Source organism: Lissotriton helveticus, chromosome 5_1 (genome assembly GCF_964261635.1).
Source record: "Lissotriton helveticus chromosome 5_1, aLisHel1.1, whole genome shotgun sequence".
Taxonomy (NCBI): Eukaryota; Metazoa; Chordata; class Amphibia; order Caudata; family Salamandridae; genus Lissotriton; species Lissotriton helveticus.
The window spans coordinates 238,623,859-238,649,900 of NC_136065.1; the positions used below are offsets into that span (position 1 = coordinate 238,623,859).

General features: G+C 44.0%; 1 protein-coding gene across 2 annotated transcripts in view; it reads right to left on the reverse strand.

Moving 5' to 3' along the window:
• LOC144754385 (ectonucleoside triphosphate diphosphohydrolase 8-like) overlaps window positions 1-26,042 on the reverse strand; it is a 325,819-nt gene that overhangs the window by 283,157 nt on the left and 16,620 nt on the right. For both annotated transcript variants that reach the window (XM_078642100.1, XM_078642099.1), the window contains exon 2: window positions 24,619-24,736. In XM_078642100.1, the coding sequence (XP_078498226.1) occupies window positions 24,619-24,736 (118 nt within the window). The remainder of the gene's footprint in view (window positions 1-24,618; window positions 24,737-26,042) is intronic.

The following is a 26,042-nucleotide window of genomic DNA, read 5'->3' on the forward strand; positions in this document are numbered from 1 at the left end:
AAAAATGGGTCGATGCGCGTTTCGGAATCTCATGTACCATCCTTCCTCAGGGCGCTGATGGTATGTTACATATTTTGATAAGCCTTATACATTCATTTAATTTGACAAGGCATTAAGTACTTATAGTTGAGGCTTCATCAATAAAATCTGTGGGAACAGTTATAACATCATTAAATCCTTTAAAAAAAATTCAACTTCATTCAATAAATGTTAAAAATCACATAAGAGCAAAATAGATAATAAATAAAGCCATAGGCCTACTTGATAACTTGTAGTAGAGCCAAAAGATCAGCAGGTATTCGCACAATAGGCTAATTCAATAGCAAGTGGAGGCTAAGAACTGGAAACAAATCAACACAAAGAATGTGGGTTAGGTCTAGAACCTTCTCGTGAAAATTCTATTTGCACCAGAGTGACACTTATTTATACTCACTGGTGCCCTTATACAATTGGAGTTCAAAAGAAAAAAGCATCTTGTTGCACATTGTAGATGAACACCCCCGTCTCCAGCAATAACTAAATCGAGGAGTAGAAACACATAAAAAAGGTCATAAAGTTCCTCCTACTCATGATTCCAGATCCCAATTGTGGCACATACCCGCGGGACTTACTTCAGTGATTGGTTTTCCAATTTTCCGATATGACCTAATCTTCGCTTCGACCCACTAATACAGGTCCAGCCATAAAAGCTCCTCTACCTCAGCTGGGTTGGAGAAACCTGCAGGGCCGGACTGGGAACCACAACCGGCCCTGGCAAAGTGCTCAGCCGACCCCCCTCCACACTGGGGGGGGGGGTATGTTGAAGGTGACACTGAGCTCTTTGCTGGGGCCAGTTTTCGGCTGATTTTGGTACAGGGCCGATTTTGCAAAAACGGCCCTGTAACAATAACGGCCCCCAGGGCCCCAAAACCGGCCCCCACCCATGCGGCGTACTGGGGGATTGCCCGGTGCCCGCTATGGCCAGTCCTGCCCTGGAAATCTGCGAAAGAAAATCATGCAGATGGTGTAGAGCACCCGGAGATACCCAAGTCCTATGTAAAGGGCGGGAGATATTACCTATACCAATGTACGCTGAATTTAAGATAGAGATGCCCTTTACCTGAGAAGCCTCATAGGAAACTAATAGTACCAAGCAGTTCTGCCCCCTGTACTACCGATGATATGATCAAATAAACATAAAAATGAAACTATAATGGGCTAAACACAGGCTCAAACATAGCTATAAACTTAAAAGATAAGGTCCCCAGTTTGAAAGGTACAACACTTACTTGTAAGAGGAAAAATCCCTCGGCCGTTAGAATCCCCCCATACACCTCATGGTGTGCAAATATCGGAAGCTACGGATGTAGGATAAAGTTCCTCCTTATATGTGATCCGTGAAGCCTCATTGAATTCACATAAACAATCTAATGCAAGCCACCTGGGTTGGGACGTATAGGCTAGACCGACAATGTCATTATCCGAAGTCAAGAGGGCGCCGCCATCTTGGAATACCGGAAAACAGAAACCTCACAAGGGGGTTGTCATCTTTAATGAGTCTGAACCAAAAAGTCTCAAAGAGTTGGCCATATAAAAACGGGCGAAGTTTCACAGAGTAATATTCCAAACCCACACCAACTGTATTCGAATGACCAAACATTCTCGACAATTGCACAGGGATTTTAATTGTTAGTGTTAGCATCATTCCGGCGATACTGAGAGCTCACAGAGAAAAAGGATGTTATAATAATCTAATTTGTTCAAAGGCAAGAAAAATAGATGAAGGCTATGAAAAATGTCTCTAACCTTGGGTGCCTCAAAAGTCGGCCATACGATTATATTCTAACATGCTCAAAGGCAGGAAAAATAGATGAGGGCTATAGGGAAGTGTACATAGTCTAGGGTGCCTCAAAAGGTGGCCATCTTGAAGCGGGAAGACCTTGTTAGCAAGCAAGGGCTCTCAAAGCGATCAATTTAAATATCTTACAGATAAATAAGCAAAAAACCCAAGTTTCAAGAAGATATAATATTAGAAAAAAAGTTGAACAGCACTTATGAGGAATCCAAAGTTATAACTAAGTACTACAGGGGACAGAATATCCTGAGTGCAAAGATCACCATAATGATCCCGAGGATTTATATAGATCTTACGGAAAGTATAAAACAAAGACTTCAGATATATCCTACAGGGTTATTTCAACCTCTAAGCGATGCAACGAATTGACATTCAAATAAGTGCATTCTCCCATGGGAGGTACTCATTAAGACCTGTCTTAGTGGTATTTCCATCCTTGGGTGTATGAACTCGCTCCAGTATCAACCATTTAAGGTTGTTGACGGTATGTTGTTTATCTAACCAATGTTTCACCAATGGCGCTCCTATGCGTTTATTGTTAATCACAGATTTATGCTTGCTAAATCTGACCCGCATTTTTCTGCTGGTTTCTTCTACATAACCTTTGTCACAAGGGCAGAGGATCAGATAAATCAAATTTGAAGTTCTGAAATTTGTCATTTCTTAAAAAAGGAAGGTCTTATTCCCCCATTGCAGGCTCGATATGGTTTTCACATAACCACAGGCATGGCAGCCGCCACATCTGTGGGAACCTAAAATAGGATTAGTTCCAGTGATGGAGCTTTGAACCATTTCGTTCTTATCAGGTAAACTAGAATTCACCAATACATTTCTGAGATTCCTATTCCTACGAAAGGCAAAAATAGGTTTGGGTATCCTCTCCATCTGATTACCAGAGTTGAGAATGTGCCAGGAAAAATGGATTGCCTGCTGCAATTTGTTATTAAAATTCGAGTGCCTTGTAACACATACCAAACTCTTTTGAGTGTCTTTGGGTTTAGATATTAACAAAGTGTCGCAGTTGTAGTATTTGTCCCTTTTATAGGACTCCTTGATTATTCTGAAAGGGTATCCTCTATTTGAGTTTGATTTTCAGTTTTTCTGCATGGAAATCCAAGGTTTTAATACACGTGCAGTTCCTGCGGAGCCGCAGGAACTGACTAAAAAGACATAGCCATATGCAAATCAGTCTGACCCTGTGCCTCATGGGAACAGTCCAGCCCGAACTGCCAAGCCATGCCTTTCCTGGACCGGAAACAAGCTTCCTAGGACCGGTTTCTGGCATTGCAGCCGTCTTCAGCCGGGCTAGCTTGAATCCAGAAGCAAAGTGAGCAAGGGACTCACGTCTGAGCATACCCTGCCAACTTATGGCGAACAAAGCAAAACCAAAGGAAATGATGGACGGAGCGTTGACATTACAAGCACTCACCCCCAGTCAACTGATCTGAGTTTAATCCATCACCATTCTTTAGCCCACTCTGCCACCCCAGTTCAGACATAGCCATATGCAAATCAGTCTGACCCTGTGCCTCATGGGAACAGTCCAGCCCGAACTGCCAAGCCACGCCTTCCCTGGACCGGAAACAAGCTTCCTAGGACCGGTTTCTGGCATTGCAGCCGTCTTCAGCCGGGCTAGCTTGAATCCAGTGGCAAAGTGAGCAAGGGACTCACGTCTAAGCATACCCTGCCAACTTATGGCGAACAAAGCAAAACCAAAGGAAATGATGGACGGAGCGTTGACAATACAAGCACTCACCCCCAGTCAACTGATCTGGGTTTAATCCATCACCATTCTTTAGCCCACTCTGCCACCCCAGTTCAGACATAGCCATATGCAAATCAGTCTGACTCTGTGATTCATGGGAACAGTCCAGCCCGAACTGCCAAGCCATGCCTTCCCTGGACCGTAAACAAGCTTCCCAGGACCGGTTTCTGGCATTGCAGCCGTCTTCAGCCGGGCTAGCTTGAACCCAGTGGCAAAGTGAGCAAGGGACTCACGTCTGAGCATACCCTGCCAACTTATGGCGAACAAAGCAAAACCAAAGGAAATGATGGACGGAGCGTTGACAATACAAGCACTCACCCCCAGTCAACTGATCTGGGTTTAATCCATCACCATTCTTTAGCCCACTCTGCCACCCCAGTTCAGACATAGCCATATGCAAATCAGTCTGACTCTGTGCCTCATGGGAACAGTCCAGCCCGAACTGCCAAGCCATGCCTTCCCTGGACCGGAAACAAGCTTCCCAGGACCGGTTTCTGGCATTGCAGCCGTTTTCAGCCGGGCTAGCTTGAACCCAGTGGCAAAGTGAGCAAGGGACTCACGTCTGAGCACACCCTGCCAACTTATGGCGAACAAAGCAAAACCAAAGGAAATGATGGACGGAGGAATACTCTCCTTTTGGCTCTGCGGGTGGTATTCTGATATTGCAAAAGAGTATTACTTGCAGTGGGTTTCATATTGAGTGAAACCTCAATGTGTTTGTCCACTGCCTCAATCCAAATATCCAAGAATTAAATTTTATCCTTGCTGACCTTAGGACTGAATTTGAGATGTGCGTCGCACAAATTGATCCACAAGAAAAATTCTGATCCACTCTAAATAAAGAATATATCGTCAATGAACCAGTGGTAATGTGTGATGTTTTCAAAAAATGGAGCGATCTCGTTAAAGATAAACCTATCTTCGAAAGCGCCCATATAAATAATTGCCACATTAGGGGCACAAGCTGCTCCCATACTGATTCCAAGATTCTGATTATAGATGATTTCATCAAATTCAAAATAATTTTCCTGTAGTACAACAGTCAGACACTCTAGAATAAAAAGATTGTCAACATGGCACAGGGTCCTTTCCAGAGCGCTCTCAACCGCTTCTAGAGCTCCAATTTGAGGGATATTTGAATATAATGCGTCAATATCCATTGAGACTAATACATCGATAGTAGGATTAAATTCAATCCCTTCTATTTTACTTATCAGATGACCTGTATCTCTAACATATGCTGGAAGCTTGTTAACCATAGGTGCCAGAAATACATCAACATATTTGGACAATGGCTTCTTAAGTGAGCCAATGGTAGAGGCTATAGGTCTGAAAGGGGGGTTCTCTGTATCTTTATGTACCTTGGGAAGGCCATAAAGAACGGGAATCTGAAAATAGACTTTATTGAGGTATTCAAATTCCTGTGTACAAATACTTCCTGTATCTAGGGCTCTTTGAGTAATATTGAGAATATTATTCTTGATTCTGTGCTCGCGGTAACTCATGACCTTGGTATAATTCTCAGGGATATCCAATATCTTCTGAATTTCCGATTTATACTTATTGCAATCCATAATCACGATCCCCCCCCTTATCGCTTGGTTTAATGGTCACTTCCTTGCTGTTAGATAGTGACTGCATGGCCTTATACTCTTCATAGTTTAGGTTGTAAGAAGGTTTCGGTACAAATGTCATCATATTGCATACTTTATTGCTCACAACTTTCTCAAAAATCCCTACCTCAGGACCAATCTCATCAAGGCTGGGGGTGAATATAGACTTGGGTCTAAGTCCTGATTTATTATCCATCTCAGGGATAGACCGATTTCCCGATTTCCCCAAAATCTTTTAAGTCGTATTTTGCGAAAAAAAGATTGAAGGTCTTGGTTCAATTCAAAACGATTCAGACTGGTACTCGGTATGAAAGAGAGACCTCTCACCAATAAATCTTTAGATGGAATATCTAGGGTGATCTTGGAAAGATTAAAAGTCGAGATAGGTTTAATCTGAGCGGAGGAATCTATTCTCTCCAGTACTGGATTGTCTGTATGCTGATACCGTCCCCTCTATGGGTTCTGTATCTCCCTCTCATGTTCCCTTGTCGACTGCCTAAAAAACGAGTATTCCTTCTCTAGCCCTCAAATGGAGGTCTTCTACTACCATAGTTATCAAAGGTATTCTGTCCTCCCTCATTATCAGATTCTGATGTATCTGAAAAGGTAAGAATTCTGTTATTGGACCAATGTTGATGATCACTCTGGTTCCCAGGATCCCTAGTAGTGTTGTAGTATTGGGCCCCTAAATAATGACAGACTTGTTCTTCTGAGAAATATCAGATATCTTTACGTAGTTTCTCAGTCAGACTCATTAAAGGTGACAACCCCCGTGTGAGGTTTCTGTTTTCCGGTATTCCAAGATGGCGGCACCCTTTTGACTTCGGATAATGACATTGTCGGTCTAGTCTATATATCCCAACCCAGGTTGCGTGCATTACATTGTTTATGTGAATTTGATGAGGCTTCAAGGATCACATATAAGGAGGAACTTTATCCTACATCCGTATCTTCCGGTATTTGCAGAGCACGAGGTGTATGGTGGGATTCTAACAGCTGAGGGATTTTTCCTCTTACAAGTAAGTGTTGTACCTTTCAGACTAGGTACCTTATCTTTTAAGTCTATAGCTAGGTTTGTGCCCGTGTTTAGCCCATTATAGTTTCATTTTTATGTTTATCTGATCGTATCATCGGTAGTACGGGGGCAGAACTGTTCGGTACTATTAGTTTCCTATGGGGCGTCTCGGGTAAAGGGCATGTCTATCTTAAATTCAACGTACATTGGTATAGGTAATATCTCCCGCCCTTGACAGAAGACTTAGGTATCTCCATGTGCTCTACACCATCTACATGATTTTCTTTCACAGATTTCTCCAACCCAGCTGAGGTAGAGGAGCTTTGATGGATGGACCTGCTTTAGTGGGTCGAAGCAAAGATTAGGTCATATGGAAAAATCGGAAAACCAATCATTGAAGTAAGTCCCGCGGGTATGTGCCACCATTGGGGTCTGGAATCATGAGTAGGAGGAACTTTGTGACCTTTTTTATGTGTTTCTATTCCTCCATTTAGTTATTGCTGGAGACGGGGGTGTTCATCTACATTGTGCAACGAGCCGCTTTTTTCTTTTGAACTCCAATTGTAAAAGGACACCTGTGAGTATAAATTAGTGTCACTCTGGTGCATATAGAATTTTCACGAGAAGGTTCTAGACCTAACCCACATTCTGTGTGTTGATTTGTTTTTAGTTCTTAGCCTCCACTTGCTATTGGATTAGCCTATTGTGTGAATACCTGCTGATCATTTGGCTCTACTACAAGTTATCAAGTAGGACTATGGCTTTATTTATCATCTAATCTCTTCATCTCTTCTTAAGAGCATTGTACATTTAGCTGATGTTTATTCTGCTCTCTGTTTAGGACACTGTGAGCCCTATGTCTATACGGCTGACGCCATACAGTGTTTAACCCAGGATAAGGTCTCTGGATAGTTTTCATCCTACTGCTGCCCATATGCAACAGGTTTGTACAGTTAAGCCCTACTATATGTGTGAACTTTGGATTTATACGGTGCTTTCCACTCCTATGAGTTTTCTGACACTTGGTGATTTTCTTACTTTTTTTCAAATTCTGGTTTTGTGGTGTAGGTTGGTCTATTCTGCTCTTTAAACACTTTCTGTGTTTCAATACACTACACGGTGTCTCTCAGCTTATAGTCATACTTTGCTCTTATGTGATTTTTAACGTTTATTGAATGAAGTTTAATTATTTATTCATGGATTTAATGATATTATAACTGTTCCCACAGATTTTATTGACGAAGCCTCAACTATAAGTACTCAATGCCTTGTCAAATAAAATGAATGTATAAGGCTTATCAAAATATGTAACATACCATCAGCGCCCTGAGGAAGGATGGTACATGAGATTCCGAAACGCACGTCAGCACATGTCTTGTTGTTGTGAATGTCCATGATGTATATAATTGTTATGTTTTTTTTTGTTAAATTGTTTTTTTCTGATTATTAATTCTTTCTATTTTTTCTGTGGTTGTTGTTCATGCATAGATTATTCTGTTTTTTTGTTGTTGAGACATCTACCTCAATTTTTCATAACTGCTTTGTCTATGTTGGAACTCCCATGAGTTAGATTTAGATTGGAGCCATATTGAAATATATTAATTATGTGGACAACATATTTATTGAAAAGTTATTGAATACTAATTGAAAGAAATGAATATATATTTTTTTTAAATAAAATACAAAAAAGTTATATAAATGTGTTGCTCTCTGTGTGGGACGGTTTTGATGTGAATATGATCTTGAGGTTTTTTGCTGTATATTTGGTTGTTGTTTCCCTGCTCTATCCCGTTGATATTCGCTTTACAGTGACCCTTGTATGTATACTTTGTAAAAAGAGCTGGATGACGGCTAAAGGTCTCCTATGCAGTGCATGTGCACTGCATAGGCGAGACCTAAAAACGAGGAGAAATGAAGCATTTCTCCTCGTTTCGCCACCTTAAGTGGTCTAAATTTCGGCGCTGCCATCTATTATCGCCGCCATTGATAACAGGTAGCATCGTCAAATTTAATGGGTGTTGCGGTGGTACGCCCATCGCAACACCCACTGCACACCCCCTTTCAGGCTAAGTTTAGCGTGACAGGGGCCCTATTCTCAAGGCAGCGTTAAGACACTTAACGTGGCTTTAAGCCACGTTAAGTGGCTTAACGCAGCCTTGAGAATAGGGCGCTGGCCTATCGCCATGGGAGCGTCAAAAAAAGTGACGTTCCCTTGTCCATAGGGGCTGGAGAAATGCCCCACAGTGTGCTCTCACGATGTTACCAGTATGTGTGACCACAAGATCGACATTTTCTGCTGTGACGCTCTAATAAATGTATCCAGTCCAGTGCATATAATGCATGTTTACAAAACTGAAGCTGGACCAGCAATTCTGAGAGGTTCACAGCAGCCTACATATATTAAAAAAAACTCAAAGGACATTTTACGGCAGATGTGGAGCGAATTATTACAATATCTGTAAATTTAAATTACCTAAGGCCTGATTTAGTTTGATCGGCATAAATACAAAGAGTACCACCAGCATACTGTACTTCCTCCAGGTTGACAGTGCACAATATTCACCTGGCAGAACATGTTTGGGGCGAAGGTCCTGGAATTCAGGAGATAACTGTCAAAATGAGTCAGGAAGCACTTGCCTCTGGTATAATTCCACATTTTAGGGGGGAAACTAGGAGTGATACGTTTATTCCAGATTACATAACTACTAACCCCCATGTTATTGGTAATTTCGGGTGTAGAATTCCCAACGTCTTTTGCAGAAATGAGGGTCTCAGATTAGTCCTGGTAAGTTTTTCTAGTGTCATTTCCACAAAACCCTGAAATTTCCCTAATGCGCAACAGCCCTACAAGGACACCTCCAAGGGGTAAACAGTGCTTGCATTCTTCTTCATGCAGATCTGACCTGGGCACTCATTCCGAGTTGCACAGTAGTGGGGGTAAAGTAGTAGGGGTAAAGGTAGAATTGCAAGCACATTTACCTTCACAGTGCAGTGCATCTATCCAAGTACACTGCAGTTACACGTTAAACCCCAATGCGACTGGAAACTACCACCTGGGTCCAATTCTCCAGTTTGGAAAACCACACTGAATTCCCAATTCTATGGGGTTTAATGTATACATTTACCACTTACTCTGAGCAGGTGATAAATGTATGTGTGGGCCTATGGGTGAGATGGGGCAATGAGGGTGTGGGGGAGTGAAGGATGAAAGGGTAAGGTGTTTTCTAGTGGGGGGAGCATTGTACACTCGCCTGTGAGTAGAAGACAAGGAATGAGGCTTTACCACTGCTGCAGCTAAAGCTTCATGTGAGTTTACCTTGTAGAATCATCCCATAGAAAAAACGTCTCTTGTTCTTACACGCCAAGAAACATGGAGTCTGGAAAAATTGACCACTTGGAATCAGGCAGAGTACAATTTCATGAGGTTAAATTCTTTAGAAGGATAATCTGGCACCAATAGACGTCATGGATCTTTTTAGAAGCTATCAGCCTTTATATTTAACTTAATTTTTTTCATAGGATGGGAAGAAGATCTTCCGGTTAGCTATAGTAAGCAGCTTTTTTTTAAACAAAGAGCTTATATTTTCTTACCGTCCTGAACGCCGAGAGGGAAGCCTCAAGGCCGGGGTAGGGCCATTAGAGAAAGAGTGGGTGTTCTCCAGGGGAGCATGAGGGTGGGTGAGAGTCGGGGAGTCACGGGGTGGGGAACATAAGGAAAAAAAGAAAAAAAAAAAGAAAGTTTGCCAAAACAGTCTAAACAAATCCTTTAAACCATATACCTTCCAAATATTGAGAAATGTCACAAAACACAATTGAGCAGGCAATGTATCTGAACGCCTTGTCATGGAATTTAAATGGGTTGAGGGTGAAACATAGGATGGAGAGAATTCTTCAAAAGATACCCCTGAACAGATTCTCATTCTTCAGGAAACACACTTAATAGAGAAGGAGATGAGGACTTTGTGTAAAAACAAAAGATGAATTCAGGATGTCATCTGCACTATGCAACAGACAACTACAACGGGGGTGGCTATGGTTATTGAAAAAAAACTCTGCTCTATTGGAGGAAGGCTTCAAAGCTGATAAAATGGGTAGATGGTTATAGTGAGCATTAGATTCCATATGCATACATTTACAGTGGCAGGCTATTACGGACCTAATCTGGATGATCCAGCACCCCTATGGGAACTCTTTGTAGAGCTATTAACATTTAATGACCCTTTAATATTGGCAGGAGATTTTAATTCGGTTTCAGACCCTTTGCTAGATAGAACCTATAACAGTAGATCAGCACAAAATTGTAAAATGAGAACCTCTTTAATAAGCGCAATGAAACAGTTGGATTAGATAGATATATGAAGGGACAGAATGGGAAGAAGAAGAGGGTATACCTTTCATGATAAGAAATATCGACATAAATCCCATTTAGACTTCTTTTTAATTAGCATAGAGCTGAAGAGATGGGTGAACGATACAAAACATTTAGGTGGGCACCTGTCTGACCATTCGGCAGTGTTGTTAGTTCTGAAACTTCCAATTAAAACAGCGAATAAGAGATGGACCCTAGATCGAACTATCTTTTTAGAGGAAGAAGTAATAGAGCAATTAACAGCAGGAACAGAGAACTTTCTCGATCAATCTGGAGTCCACCTCAATAGAAATTGTAAGGGATGCCTATAAGGCTTTCTTGAGGGGATATATAACATCCTTCCAAATTGCTAGGCAGAGGAGATATAGGGCAGAGATGGAAGAAATTGATACCAAAACTAAGAAATTAGAACATGAGTTCACTATTCGGGGAGATATAACGCTGGAGGACAATTTGTTATCCTATAAAACAGATTTGATAGCAGTGCTAGATACAAGATTGAGGAAAAGGTGGGAGGCTAGTAAGCTGGCCCATTTTGAATATGGGGAAAAGAGTGGGAAGCTTCTAGCCTGGAAAACCAAACAGGAATTAGTAAAAAGCAACATTAGAGAAATAGTCTGTGATACCACTGGAAAGCTACTGGAGAGCCCCACAGACATTGAAGCAGCTTTTCAAAACCATTTCAAAAAGGTTTATAGAGAAGACCTTATCGCACAAGACAAAGTGATAGAGGCCTGGCTTGATGAATTTCCTCTAAATAAAATCGGCCAAGTAAGTTCTAACAATCTCAATAGCTCGATAAGCTTAATTGAAATAAAAAGGGCAATCCAGAGAGGGAAAAAGAGCAAGGCACCGGGATCAGATTGCCTGTCGGCTGAGTTGTATAGATCTCTGGTGGAGGTACTTGCCCTTGTGATGGCTAATCTATTTTCTCACATATTTGAAAAAGGTGGGAATATGCCCTCCTCCTGGAACGAAGCCACTGTTGTACTGATTTTAAAACCGTCAAAGTCACCTAAGCAGTGCGACTCATATAGACCAGTCTCTCTGCTTAATTTAGATTATAAATTCTATGCTAAGATTTTAGCAGAGAGATTAAATGGGGTTATAGGAGGTCTATTACACTAAGACCAAAAAGGTTTTGTTAGAGGTTGGGGCATTCAAGAATTAACACATAACCTGATCGGAGCTATAGACATAGCTACATTATATAAACTACCAATGGCCATTGTTACAGTTGACGCAGCGAAAGCATTTGATCGGGTCAATTGGGCCTACATAGCCCAAGCACTTAAAAGGCACAATTTGGGTGAAAAGTTCTGTAGGGCTGTTTCATCACTTTATCACCTGCCAACAGCCAGAATTTTGGTAAATGGAAATCTCTCGGATATCGTGGCTATAAAAAGAGAGACAAGGAAGGGATGTCCACTATCACCATTGCTTTTTAAACTGTATATTGAGTCCCTCACGGAAAGGATTAGAATACATGATGATATATCTCCCTTTACATATAAAAACTGGGAAAAGGCGGTATCTTTATATGCCGACGAAATGATGATATATACGGCTGATTTAGTCAAGTCGATTCCAATAATACATAGTGTAGCACAACAATTTGGCTCAATCTCAGGATATGGGATCATTGAGTCAAAAAACTGAATGTATGGCCTGGAACTTAAACGATAGTCTCCCCATACTAAAAAAGGAGATAAGGTATTTGGGTATCAGAATCACACAAAACATTGAAGATATGACTGATACCAACCTGCGTAGAATCGAGAAGGAATTTTCTAACTCTTTAAAGGGGTGGGCTTATCTGCCATTGACATTAATAGGAAGAGTCAATATAGCGAAAATGATGCTCTTACCGAAACTTATATTTTTATTCCAAAATATCCCACTACGTTTTAAGGAGGATGGCCTAAGGAAAATCCAGGCAAAAATGAACACTTTTGTATGGGCCTTCAAGGGTATAAGAATCTCTTGGAAAAATTACGAAGAAGGAAAAATAAGGGAGGTTTATGTGCGCCTGACCTAAATTACTATGAATGGGTGTTTCTAATGAGAGCAGGGAAAATGCTTATGAGCTCACCAGATGACTCAGATATAGGGAAAATGTTTAAAGAGATGCTTCGGGGGATTAAAGGAGGAGAGCAAAATTTCACATACAAATTTGGAGATCAATGCTTTTTTAAGAAGGAATGTTTGAAGTCTTTAAAAGATATGGCCATAAACTGGTTCAAAATCGGAAATCTTCTAAAAATCAGTTACTACAGTGCTATGGCACCTATTTGGAACTCTCCAGAGCAGACTAAAGACTCGTTGGCAACTCCACTACAATTGGTCGGGAAACAATGCTGGGCCCAACTTAGTCCTGAGGGCTCTCTATTATCATGGGAAGAAATAAGCAACTTGACAAAAACTGGGCTATCAAAATAAAAAGTTGGACTTAGGCAATCAAAATACAAGTGGGTGCCTCAAACGAACTGGAGACGGCTCTGAACACGAGTAAGCGGAACTAGAAGGAGAGGGCCAACTTGTATTGGATCTTGACTGACCTTGCTGATGGCGACTTCATCCTACCATCACAGCTGTGGGAAGAGTGCTTGCCTGGTTCCAGTACAGAAGAAATCTGGCAAGTATCTTATGATTTACTATACTCCACAGTATATACTGCCAATTTAAAGAGCAATCATCTCTTCTCTCTCCATAGGGTATATTGGTCTCCTCTCAGGCTTTCTAAATTTGCGCGGGGATCTATCCACTGTCGCCCAAAGTGTCAGCAGGAAAAAGCAGACGATGCTCATATGTTTTTAAGCTGCCCAATCCTACAACAGTTCTGGGGAGCTGTTGTTGAAGGTATGCAAGCCATGTTTGGTTTAAAAATCCAGGTGAGCACAATTTTGGTATTTTTTGGTATTTTCCCAAACTATGAGTAATTATCCCTAGATATCAGCAAGCTACCACTTTACTTAATCCTGCTCGTCAGGAGAGAAATTTGTAAAAACTGGATCAAGAGCACTCCCCCAACCTTTTTAGACTGGGTAAACTCGATTAAGTAAACACTGAAATTGGGGGCGCTAGAGAGCCCGGAGCAAGATGGCCGCACTTTAGTGCGGCTCTGCCGGTTGAGATCATCATCCGCCTAATATCCTGAAAAATCTGCGCCATCCAAGGCTCTAATGCATGAATCTGGACTCCCTACCCTTTAAGAAACACTGCGATGCCACTCATCTAGAGATTAAAGGCCTGCAGCCGCTGGTTTCACTCTGCTATACTTTGGTGCAAAATGGCGGCTCCGGTATGAGAATCCCTTCCGACTCGCTGCCTGTATCGCTGCTGTACCGGAGCCTCGAGGTGGAGTTCTGAGGCCGAGAAGGTGTGGGCGATCGGGTGCGCTGCGGCTGTGCTGGCTGGCTGCTGGGTTCGGCACTGACTCCTGCCGTGCTAGTGAGATCTTCGGCAGCTGTGGGCCTGAAGTGCGGAGGTGAGACGTTCGATCTGCGGCCTCTCGCCCGGCTGGCCGCTCTGTGGCAGTGCGGCTCCCAGTGAGGAGTGGGATAGCCGCTGCGGCAGTCGGGGGGCGGGCCTGCTGGCTGCGGTGACGCTGCGTGGCCCCGGCTGCTGGATCGGGTCTCCTTTGACTGCGGCTAACGCTCCTGCTCCCCGGGCCTGCCGCATAGTGAGAGGTGAGTGGCTGTGCCCCAGTGTTGTGGGAACCGGCTTCATCTCCGCATGGTGTGCCGCGCGCTGCCATTTGAGACTCTGCCTGTCCCGTGGCCTGGCTTATGCTGACTTGGAGCCCTAACTGTCCTTATTGTTAGTGGGCCTTGAAACTGCTAGTCTTTGTGGTGCAGGCGCATCTGTATCCCATTACAACATCCCCTGCACGCCATGTTTGTTCTGACAGATTAGGGCCCCTGACCCGCACCTTGATGGACACCTGACATAGGGCCTCATCTCGATCTACGCATGTCAGCGGGCGCTGCACTAGACTGGGAAACATCCTTTACAATGCAACTTTTACCACGCAGTGCCTTTATGACGCAACTTTTACAACGCAAACCATTACAACGCATTGCGCTGGGGGGCGCTCTAGGATAGGGAATAGATTTAATTTACTATCCAACACCTTCCCTACTATCCACGGGGACTGGAGTTGGAATAGTAAATTAAACTATTCACTATCCAGCACCCCAAAGCGCTATGCGTTGTAAAGGCATGCGTTGTAAATACCGCGTTGTAAAGGCATGCGTGGTAAAAGTATGCGTTGTAATGTCATACATCCCACTGGACTCCATACACTAGCTCCCATAGCACACTGCCTGATATTTAGCTGCAGTGGAGGTCGGAAAAGAAGCGGTGTGAGTGGATACTGGGTGGCGTGTGTCCATTCGATGACCTCGTATGTCAGAGCATGGTGCCCATGTTTCTCTGAGGAACGTCCCTGCACACGTGAATCACAAACGCCCTTTCCGAGCTGCTGTTGCTTGAACGTCATCGGAGATCCAGCGGCTACATGGTGCTCAGCTCTGCGTAATTGGCACTAGTATACCGGGAGACCTGAGACTGATATGCTGCAATAGTGCCACGCATAAGGTGAAAGGGCATCAAACATCTCCACCCCCTACATCTCCCCGGTGTCGCTGGTGACTGCTAGAACAGCTGTACCTCTGGTGCTCCCTTTGGCTGCTGATTGTTTTTTCCCACCTTTACTGTGTGTACCCGCTTCAAGTCACGCCTAATTATGGGGTGAACGGATAAACAGCAGGGTAAATTGATCTTTGAAGCTAAGAAGAATTCTAAGACCGATACCCCGAATGCCTCCGACACTGAGCCAGATCCCGAAGTTGGGTCAGGCGCTAGCCTGGAGCATTTGATGATGTCTATGCAGCAGAGTCTTCACACCATCGATGCCAAGATTGACCACTTGAACCTGCGCATAGACAATATGGCGACAAAGCTGGAAAAGCTTGCTGAGGCTGAACAGCGCATCTCTACCACCGAAGATTGGGTTGAGGTGGTCAGCATATCCTGTGCAAGCTTGGAGAAGCTACTGGAGGTTATAAGAGCCAAGAATGAGGATATCAAAGCCCGGTCCCGTAGAAACAACCTGCGAATAACTGGTATTTCGGAAACTACCAATACTGGACCTATGGGATTGTATGTGGAGACGCTGCTCACAACTCTTTTGGGAGCTGAACATTTTTCGAAAAATTAATAGTTGAAAGAGCTCACCGATCATTAGTTGCCCGATCTGTACCTGGAGCACCGCCCGTCCCATTATAGCCAGGTTGCTGAACTATCGTGACCGGGGCACTGCACTCCGTCTGGCTAGAGAGAAAGGCAGCCTGAACTATCAAGGAATGAAGGTGGAGCTGTTTACTGACTTCACGGTGGCGGTGCAGCAAGCTTGTAGGGAGTTCCACTCTGTTAAGAAAAAATTGCAATCCCTGCACATCCAATACACCATGCTCTACCCTGCCTGTCTGCGGAGCCAACATAACGGCAAGGCTTGTATCTTCTCAACGCCCAAGTAAGCACTTCAATACATTCGCCAGATGGAGCGAGGGTCGCCGAGGCAGGAGAAAGGCGGGGACTCGGACTCAGATGGTTGATTGAGTGAGCTTGGCATTCTTCTGCATTCAGTATTGTCATGTACCTCATTGTTGACATCTAAATCATCCATATGCCTCATTATGTTGTACTTATCTCTTTGTGTTATGTGACTCACATATCACAGCGAGTCCTACTGCGGATCTTATTTCGGTAGTTTATTCAAATCTATCTGTTGTTGTATGTCTTCAGAAAGTTGGGCTATCTGCTATTTTATAAGGGTAGTAATTGACACTCAAGGTATAGGGCCACATTATTGAACTTTTGCTCATGTTTGATCAGCCTGTCACTTAGTAGCTCGACCCACCCTGTTCCCACAGGGTGCCACTGGTTCCTAGCTCTCCACTGTATAGTAATTCCCCACAAAGTTGTTCCTTCTGTTAGAGCACCTCTTGGTGCCTTGGTTGCAAAGATTTCTATGTTTATACCTTTCTTGCTCGCTTATTCAGCCATGCAACGATTCATTTGTTTTTTTGTTGTACCGGGGGTGTCACAGCAGGTTTCCACTGCTGGAGTGGGTGGGAGGGGCTGTTGGGGAACAATGTGTTATGGATAGTACATTGGCGGCATTGCACTGGTGTGGTATGGCTTGTACAAGGGCACTATTCAGGCATTATCACGGGCACATACATTATGGGGGCAGGACATGACTGAATCCAAAGATCCGATGATATCCTGGCTTAGCTGGAATGTCAGGGGGCTCAACAATCCTAAAAAAGTTTGTCAGGATTGTCATCACATCCGGATAGCCCTTTTACAAGAAACTCACCTCACTAAGCGGGTAGTGTCTACTGTAGCCAGTAGGCGGGCTGGGGTTAGGCTGGCTGCGTCCTACTCCTCTTATGCACGGGGTGTAATAATTCTGATTAAGAAAGGGACCCCCTTTGTACCGATTTCCGTAGAAGAAGCTGATGGTGGCAGATATATAATAGTACAAGGGACTTTATATGGTACGCTGATGGTGATAGTAAATGTGTATGGCCCAAATGTTGACGATCCTGCTTTTTATGATGCATTATGGGGTAAACTTTATAATCTACCTCCTGTCACTGTTATTTGTGGAGGTGATTTCAATGTGACTCTGGACCCTGCCGTGGACAGGATGTCCATGACGGACCCCACTCCTAAGAGGGCTGCTGCTTCGCTACACGATGGTATACTAACCTTGGGGCTTACAGACAACAAGCTTGGTCTCGTATAGACTATTGGTTAGTCACACGGGACGCCAATGACTGGATAGTACAGATAATGCACCACTCCCCTGTGCTTCTTCGTATACCATCTTATACTACCCCTTCATTCCAATGGCGGTTGTAGTCTTCTTCTCTATTGGACCTAGTGTTCTGTGAGGGAATCCGTGAGGCCATCACTGACTATTTTTCACATAATACCGGCTCGGTTGAGTCGGTGGGGACAATATGGGAGGATTTTAAAGTGACCATACCTGAGGCTTGTATTGGTCTACAGGCTGGTGTTCTGAAGTCACTCCGTGGTACCATGTCTTCGCTTGAACATGAGTTGAAAGGGCTAGAGCGACAATACGAAGTTATGGCTGACCCCGCCCTGCTCGCTCTCATAAAAGAGAAAATAACAGAATATAATGACGTTGCTGACCGGCAGGAGATACGACATATGTCCCATAGGATTAGGGCTAGATACTATGGGGAAGGCGGTAGACCTGGTAGAGCGCTTGCTGCCTGTATAACAGAACCCCGAGATAAAGCGTATACAGTCAACGCAGTTATTGCTGATGATGTATTACATTATGACACACCCAATGTACTACAAACCTTTGCAAAATATTATACTGATATGTACACTCATCAACAAGCTGCAGACAAAACTGAGCTACAACAGTATTTAGATGATATAGAGCTGGTGTGGCTCTCTAGGGGACAACAAGAGTTTTTAATGCATCCTATTACTCTAGATGAAATACGGGACGCCATTACCGCGCTTCCTAATGGTAAGTCGGCTGGCACTGACGGATTGCTGGCAGAATTCTGTAAGACCTATATAGATATCCTCACCCCCTGCCTTCACCAGGTGTACGAAGAAGCATATGAGACCCAGTGCCTACCTCCGACTCTGCGTGAGACGCTAGTGGTCAGATTGCTCAAGCCTGACAAACCGTCGGACAGGTGCGATTCCTATCGACCACTCTCCTTAATTAATACTGATGTAAAAATGTTAGCAAAAGTTCTGGCGACCAGATTGAAGCTACTCCTTCCAGTTATGGTACTGCCAGATCAATCTGGTTTGTCCCCACTCGCTCAACCTCCCATAATCTCCGGACGCTATTTGCGGTTATGCATGTATTGGAACCCACTCTGCCGGCTGTGGCGGTGCTCCTCGATGCCGCTGAGGCATTTTACTCTATCTCCTGGTTTTATATGTTTGTGATTCTGCATCGCATGGAGGTACCCTTTATTTTTACTAATTGGATAAAATTGCTCTACACACACCCTACTGCACGGGTGAGGGTCAATGGCTGCTTATCTGAGGTAGTCCATATTCATCGCAGCATGCGACAGGGATTTTCGTTGTCCCCCATTGCGCTGTATGGACGTGAGCCTGCCCTGCACCTAGCACCCCTCATTAGGGAACATATCCATTGTGGCCTTGGTATACATTGATCCAAGTCAATGATCCTACCCCTCACGTATTGCACACCCCCTCTGGACCTGGACTATCCCTTGTTGTCGTGTACTGATACTGTAAAGTATTTAGGTATATGGCTCCAAAGAGATCCACAAGTTGTGATACAATCTAATTACGGCACAGCCATACACGGGTTGAAGGGCAAATAACCAGCTGGATCAAGTTACCACTGTCCTTTGCAGACCGCATAGCGTTAATGAAAATGGTAATACTCCCGCGTTTTCTGTATCTTTTTAAAATATTCCTGTCCCACTGACACGTCACTTTTGTAATACACTCCGTTCCCTCCTGGTTACCCTGGCATGGGGGGGTAAGAAACCTCGCCTCCAATGGGAAACACTCACGTTCCCTCATGAGCAGGGTGGGTTTACGGCACCTGATTTTCACCTATACTATCTGTGCGTACAGGCCCACTTTGCATACTACTGGCAGCAGGTTCCAGCTTACATCCCCCATGTTGCCGTGAAGCGGGAGCTGTTCACCCAATACCACTCAAGGCCATGATAGTGAATACACACACAGTTTTTGAAAAAGGGGAGTTCGACACTGTTCAAACCACGGCCAAAGCATGGCAGGACCTGGGAAAACGAGCGCAGAAATTGCCACTATACGCACCCAATATGCCACTCCTACACCAGACAGGTCTCTCTGTCACTACTGAGCCAAGTGCCCTAAAGACCCTTAAAGATATGAATATGGTGAAAATGGAGAGTGTGTTTCCTGGTGGCCAATTCATTGCCTCGGCGTCTGTGGCTGCAGGTAGCAGCGTCACTGCTATGCATATTTTTATCTATACTAGACAGCTGTCTGCAATGCGTGCGCTGTATCCACAATTTCCTTTAGAACCACCTGCGCTCGAAGCACTGCAACTTTTATATACAGCCACTTCTCGGGTGAAGCTGGTCACTAGATTATATCAGGTATCACAGAGGGAGGTGACTACATTTGGTGTATCTGCATTGAATAAATGGAATGAAACCTTGCCACATACCATATCTGAGGATGCATGGGCGGAATGACGGGGCACTTAACAGCGAACGGTAATTTGAGGTTGGTCCACTTTAAGGGGGTCATTATGATGTCGGGCGGATTTCCTCCGCCAGGCTGGCGGTGGCTACCGCCAGCCTGGCGGAGGAAATCCGCCCGACATCATCAGCCCAATTCCCCCCCGCCAGTTTGGATGGTGGGAGGGACCGCGGCGGTGTGAAACACCGCCCGCCTGTTTTCCGCCCCGGTCGCCAGCGGCCGGGACGGAAAGCCAGTAACATGGTGGCGGTGTCTTTTAGACACCGCCCGCCATATTACAATGGGCTTTGCACAATGCATTTCCGTGGCGGCATTAAGGCATGCGGAGACTCCATGCGGGGGCCCCTTGCGGGCCCCCTGGGAGTCCGTGGCTTGGGGGGTGCACATGGGGGGTACTTATGGTAGCCCCTCGCATTTCAAAGTGCAACATGGCAGGCACCGCGCGCTGCCTGTCATGTTGCGCTTTGAAAAGCACAACGTGCACTTTTACCATTGCGGCGGGTGGACATTCCTGCTCTGCCAGCCGCAATGGTAAACATACAGGCGGGCGCATCCTAATGCCATTGTCGGGACCCCTGCACTGTTAGCGGTCAGTCCACTTCTCCGTTAGGGTGGCGGTTAGGTATTTACATCAACTATATTATAACACCTGCTCAGCCATGTAAGTATGGTCTGCGGGACTCAGATACTTGTAGACAATGTGGAGCGACTAACGCAGATTTCTATCATTTAGCTTGGAAATGCCCCAGGGTGTATTCATATTGGGGGTCTGTTGTATGGATTGTGCACTTGATGATTGGATTGCCTCTGGCCTGTACTCCCCAGCTGTGTCTTTTGGGCCTGGTCGCTCACGTCAAGGCCTCGCACCGGAGGTTTGTGGCTATTGCATTACTAATGGCCAAGCGAAGAGTTTCTATATTTTGGGGGAGTAGACATGCGCCTACCATTAAACTATGGCTGCAGGACTTGATCTATTGTCGTGATCAGTCTACATGTTATGCTAAAGAATTGCCTACATCCTCAAAACCACGGGACATTTGGACTCCCCTTACAACCTATTTGCTGTCTGTAGCCACTATCTGATGTACTGTATTTACGGGGGAGATATATATGCTCTGCATTCCACTGTACTGAAACGTATCCCTTTTGCTTTTCCCCTTTGCGTATAATGTCATGAAATGCCAATTTTTTAGTGTAGTATCCTCCTTGGGATTGTATATGTAGTCCTGTCATGTGTTATTCAGAATTATCAGCTCCATTGTAATGTGCCACTGCCGGGCCAAATTCCATGTACTCTATGCATTTATTTTGCTTCTTGTTACTTTTGAAAACGAAAAAAAAAAGTATACACTGAAATTAGATAGAGCTACCCGGAAGAGGAAAAAAAAATTCTGGTGGCCATGTATGAGGTGGCTTGACAATCTTTAATACCGGAGATCCATCTGTCCAATGATTATGCCTTTTCACAGACTTACTTTACCACTCGAATCAGTTCAAAGGGCCAGTCAGATAGAAGAAATGAACAGACTGAAGATGAGACGTTCTGTGTAAAGCCCATCCATGCAGATAGAGCCCTCTTACTGGTGCCAATCAATCAAAAGGGGGGCCGCGGAGTTTAAACAATCATCGCCCTGGGAACATCTAATGGCGTATGAGAACAAAAAAGACTTCTTATGATTCAGGTGAGATTCACCTCCTCCTGCCACGAGCTGTAAAACGTGTCCAAACAATGGCCCACATGCATCAAGCATTTTTGGATTCGCAAACGGTGCGATTCCTTAAAATCGGCCGTTTGCGAATGCAAAAGTGCTGTTTGGGATGCATCATGCTATTTTAGAAAATGCAATTTTTTTGCAAATTCTAAAATAGCGATAGCACATAAGAAATCGCAATTGTGCGATTTCTTAAATGCTATGCATCATTTAAAAAAAAAGTGCGATTTTTCAAATAGGAAGTGCAAATTACCACGAAGTTCAACCTCGTGGTAATTTGCGAAATTGTTTAAAAATGCACAAAAATGCATTTTTTAAACTGTTAAGTTACAGACACACATGTCCTTAGGACATGTGTGTATGTAACTTATACTGAAAAGTACATTTCATGGGTGCAGGGGGGGTCATTTGCACCCCCCTCTCCACCCTTGAAATGCATTGATGAATTGCGATTTCAAATAGCGAATTCGCAATTCCCATTCATTCCTATAGGCATTTTGGCTCATAGGAATGAATGGGAATTGTGAATTCGCAATTGAAAATTTGCATTTTTTTTGCAAATCGGTAAAAATAGCGATTTTTACCGAATTGCAAAAAAAAAGCTAAAATATTCATGCATAGAATTTTGCGAATTCTAAATTGCGAATCGTTATTTTTCGCAATTTAGAACTCGCAAAAGGCGATATTGATGCATGTGGGCCAATGTGCTTCAAATGTGTACTGGATGAATATGCTGCAGCTAGACTTGTGCTGAAGCTCCCTAGTCGTAGTTCGGCTTCTACACCTTTGAAAGCCTTACACAGGCTCCAAGTACAGAAACATATCCTCTATAAGGTTCTTGTACCGGTTTTCAGAGCTTTAAAAGCCTAACAGCCAGATTCATGAAGCAAGAATTGGCTCGCAAAGGGCCAGATTCTGTGAATCTGGCCCTTTGCGAGCGCTTTTTTTGCATTTGGGATTCATCATCCCAAATGCAAAAATCGTGAATTTTAAAATCGCTAAATTGCGAGGAATTGCATTTAAGGAATCTCTATTTGAGATTCCTTAAATGCAATTCATGAACCATTTTGGAATTGCGAATTCGCAAATTTTGGCCCTATTTACCGCGAAGTCTGACTTCGTGGTAAATAGCGAAAACTTAGAAAAATGCACTTTAGTGCATATTTCTAAGTTGGATGTTACACACACACATGTCCTTTGGACATGCGTGTGCGCAACACCAGTGTAAATCACCATTTCAGGGGTGCTACAGGGTGTCCTTTGGGCACCTTGGCACCCTTGAAATCGCTTCCTTATTAGCGAATCGCAAATAAGGAAGCAGTAGAAATCGCTATAAATTTTGCGATTTCTACATGCATCCCGTTTTGCAAGTCTTTAATAGCGATTCCTTAATAATCGCTATTAAGGACTCGCAAAAGAGGAACATGATGAATCTGGGGGATTGTTTCAAAATATTTGAAGGCCAGATTTTTGCATTATAGAGCCCTCAGATCCCCCGACATGAACCTTCTTAAGCCCCCCCCCCCTCCCCATATAGGCTCAACACGTGAGGTGGCAAATCTTTTTCAGTATTGGGAGCTAAAGGGGTGTAACAAAGGGCCCCGCAGCCCCCTCAGTGTGAGGTTGGGGGCGGACGAGCTTCAGGGGGCCCACTCAGCACAGTACCCTGGCCTGAGAGCTCCTGAGTGAGTAGGGAGGGGGGCCCCTCCATGTGCTTTGCAGGGGGGGCCCTCAAGTTTTGTTACACCAGTGGTGAGCTAATGCATGGAATCAACTACGCAGTCCTATTTGATTAATAGAATCTGAAGCTTTCTTCAAAAAGCAATCTTAAGACCTGACTATTCTTGGCACCGATGCACTCTGCCATTCCCTCGTCCAGTTAGCTGTTCTGGGTTATCATTTCACACCCTGCAGCGCCAGGATGTTCTCAGTGAGTGACAATGCGCTTTTTAAATATTTAATTCATTCAATCATGAGTTAGGCACTTTGGGACAATTTATCCTGGTGCAATTGGTGCCAGTGATTGACTCAACAAAAATATGTGAATTAGTGACCCCTTTTTGATATACATTGTATACCTGGTGATTGGTTGTTAATCACATCACATGTAGTGAGTGCTCTCTTATGACATTAGGAGACACACTTCATTTATCTGGCAACTAACAACTGGAAGATAGATCAGGCCTTAGTCAGGTCGGAGGACAATTGGGTCTCATGATAAGCTCAGAAAGGCAATCATTTGCATACTGATCGACAATTAGGGGTGTAAGCCTGTGGAGTAACTCTCACTTACTCTTTTATGTAACATCGTTCCATAAAAAAGACCTTGGGATCATTATTCACGTAAGACGCAGATATGTTAGCTTAATATTACTTTAGGAACTTGGGGCCTCATTTACTACATTTTGGAGCAGGGCATTGCTGCACGTCATTATGCTGCCGTACCCTACATCAAATGAAAAGGGCAGGAATGCGCCATATCTATAGGATACAGTGTGTTCTGTCATCTTTCACAGAGTTGATGCACAAATGTTTGCCATGCACCCACGCAGGCACCCTGGTGTACGGGTGTCGGCGTTGAAATCAAGTTTCACCTTCCTTCACAAAACAACCAGGGAGCCACAGGGTTTTTACACATTCCTAGATTTACGCTTTGTTGTAAATCTGGGAATGTGTCAAATACCATGGGAGTTGAGTAGGAACACCCACTGCAATGCCCATGGCACGCCTCCCCATGGCAGTGTGAGGCATCACAGCGACTTGTGCTGCATTGCCTTACATCATAGCTATGATGCCATGAAAAGCCACGCTGGGTAGCTTTCCGTGGCTTTGTAGATATGGATAAGCCCAGTGCGCAGCTGGAGCATCACAAAAAGTGATGTACCGGCGGCGCACTGGGCTTGTAGATGAGTTTCTTGGAGTTTTATATAGTTTTCATGAAGCAACACATGGAAATTGACACAAAATGTTATGTCTGGCTCCTAAAAGGCATTCTCATTGTACTAACCTCCAACCTTACACAAGTGAACTTGGCTGACCACGCCCGTGTCATTTTCCTTCTCTGTAGGCCACCGATATATGACCAATTCTGTGAATGAAGAGCCAGCCTCAAACACCATCCCATACTAGAAGACAAAACAAAGACAGGCTGAAATAGGCAGATACACCTGATTTAAAACACACCACCATCATAGCATCTGGTTTTACAAAGTTCAGCTGAGTGATCCTGGTTCATTCTCTCGATTTGCAAATACAAGGGTCAAAGAGCCTTTGTTGGACTCTGTTTGTGATTTCTAGAACTCCAGCTCTTACCCTATGCTGTTACGTTGATATTTTTCTCTGTGCAAGTATTGAGAATGCAAAAGCCTTTCCAAGCATTGCAGTGTTCTCTTGCTATAGGCCTCAGTTCACCAGTCTTAGGACACTATATGCATCATTGCAAAAGTATGGCACTCTTAAATTTCCTTATATTTTCATAGCCCAGCTTCCAGGCCTGTAAATTTGTTTTTTGGCACTTGCGTTGCGAATTACTGGTCCCTTACCCCTACCAGCTACCTCAGTTCTTCCACAATTCTGTCAACCTACAATACAGTACTTGCACACTTTCCTCTGTGCATGGGTCGCAATCCCAAACTATGGTACCTTCAATCCATTACAAAACCAGTTCCTTCACATACATACAGTTTATGTGTTACATGATTGGTGCATTGAGTGAGGCTACAGGTGTACAGCGATCCCAAGACCTGCATCATCCATCCTGAGCGTACCAGGGATCATTCACATACCAGGTCTGCCGCAAATGTCTTTTAAGTGTGTTAACCAAATGGGTACCAAACATCAATGGAGACAACCTTGTTGGACACATGGCTCTAGAAAAACTGCTAGACAGTTAAGTGGACTCTACACCACTGAAGAACCTCAAGATAGTTCCTCGAATGGAACCTTCAGTTGCTATTCCAGTATGCACTATCTGGCTGATGTATGCTCACAATTGCTTTAAAACACCTCCAAACTGGCAAGTGTCCTAGTTCCGAGCAGGAAAGGTCCCACCTCCCTCCCTTTCTAACTGCCAATTCATACTGCTAGTTCACTTTTCAGGTGGGGCTATAGTGCTTTTGGTGCCAGGCTGCCCTTAGTTCCTATTCAATCAGTTTGCTTTGAGTGGTTTAAAGGTGATAGGACCACTGGTGGCTGGATTGAGCATTGTAGATGGTCAAATAATTAACTGCAGCTGCTGCATCTCAAGTGTTGGGTGATCTTCTGTGAGTGGTGTAGTGTGTGCTCTCATTTGAAGTTTTGCCTTCTGTGTTCATTTACCTCAATGCAGGGCTTATCAAGGTCGACAAATCTTTCATGATTGCGATAAGTTCTCAGGAAATCTATATGCCGTCTTGCTGCTCACCACAAAGTTGAATGATGAGGTGAGAAAAT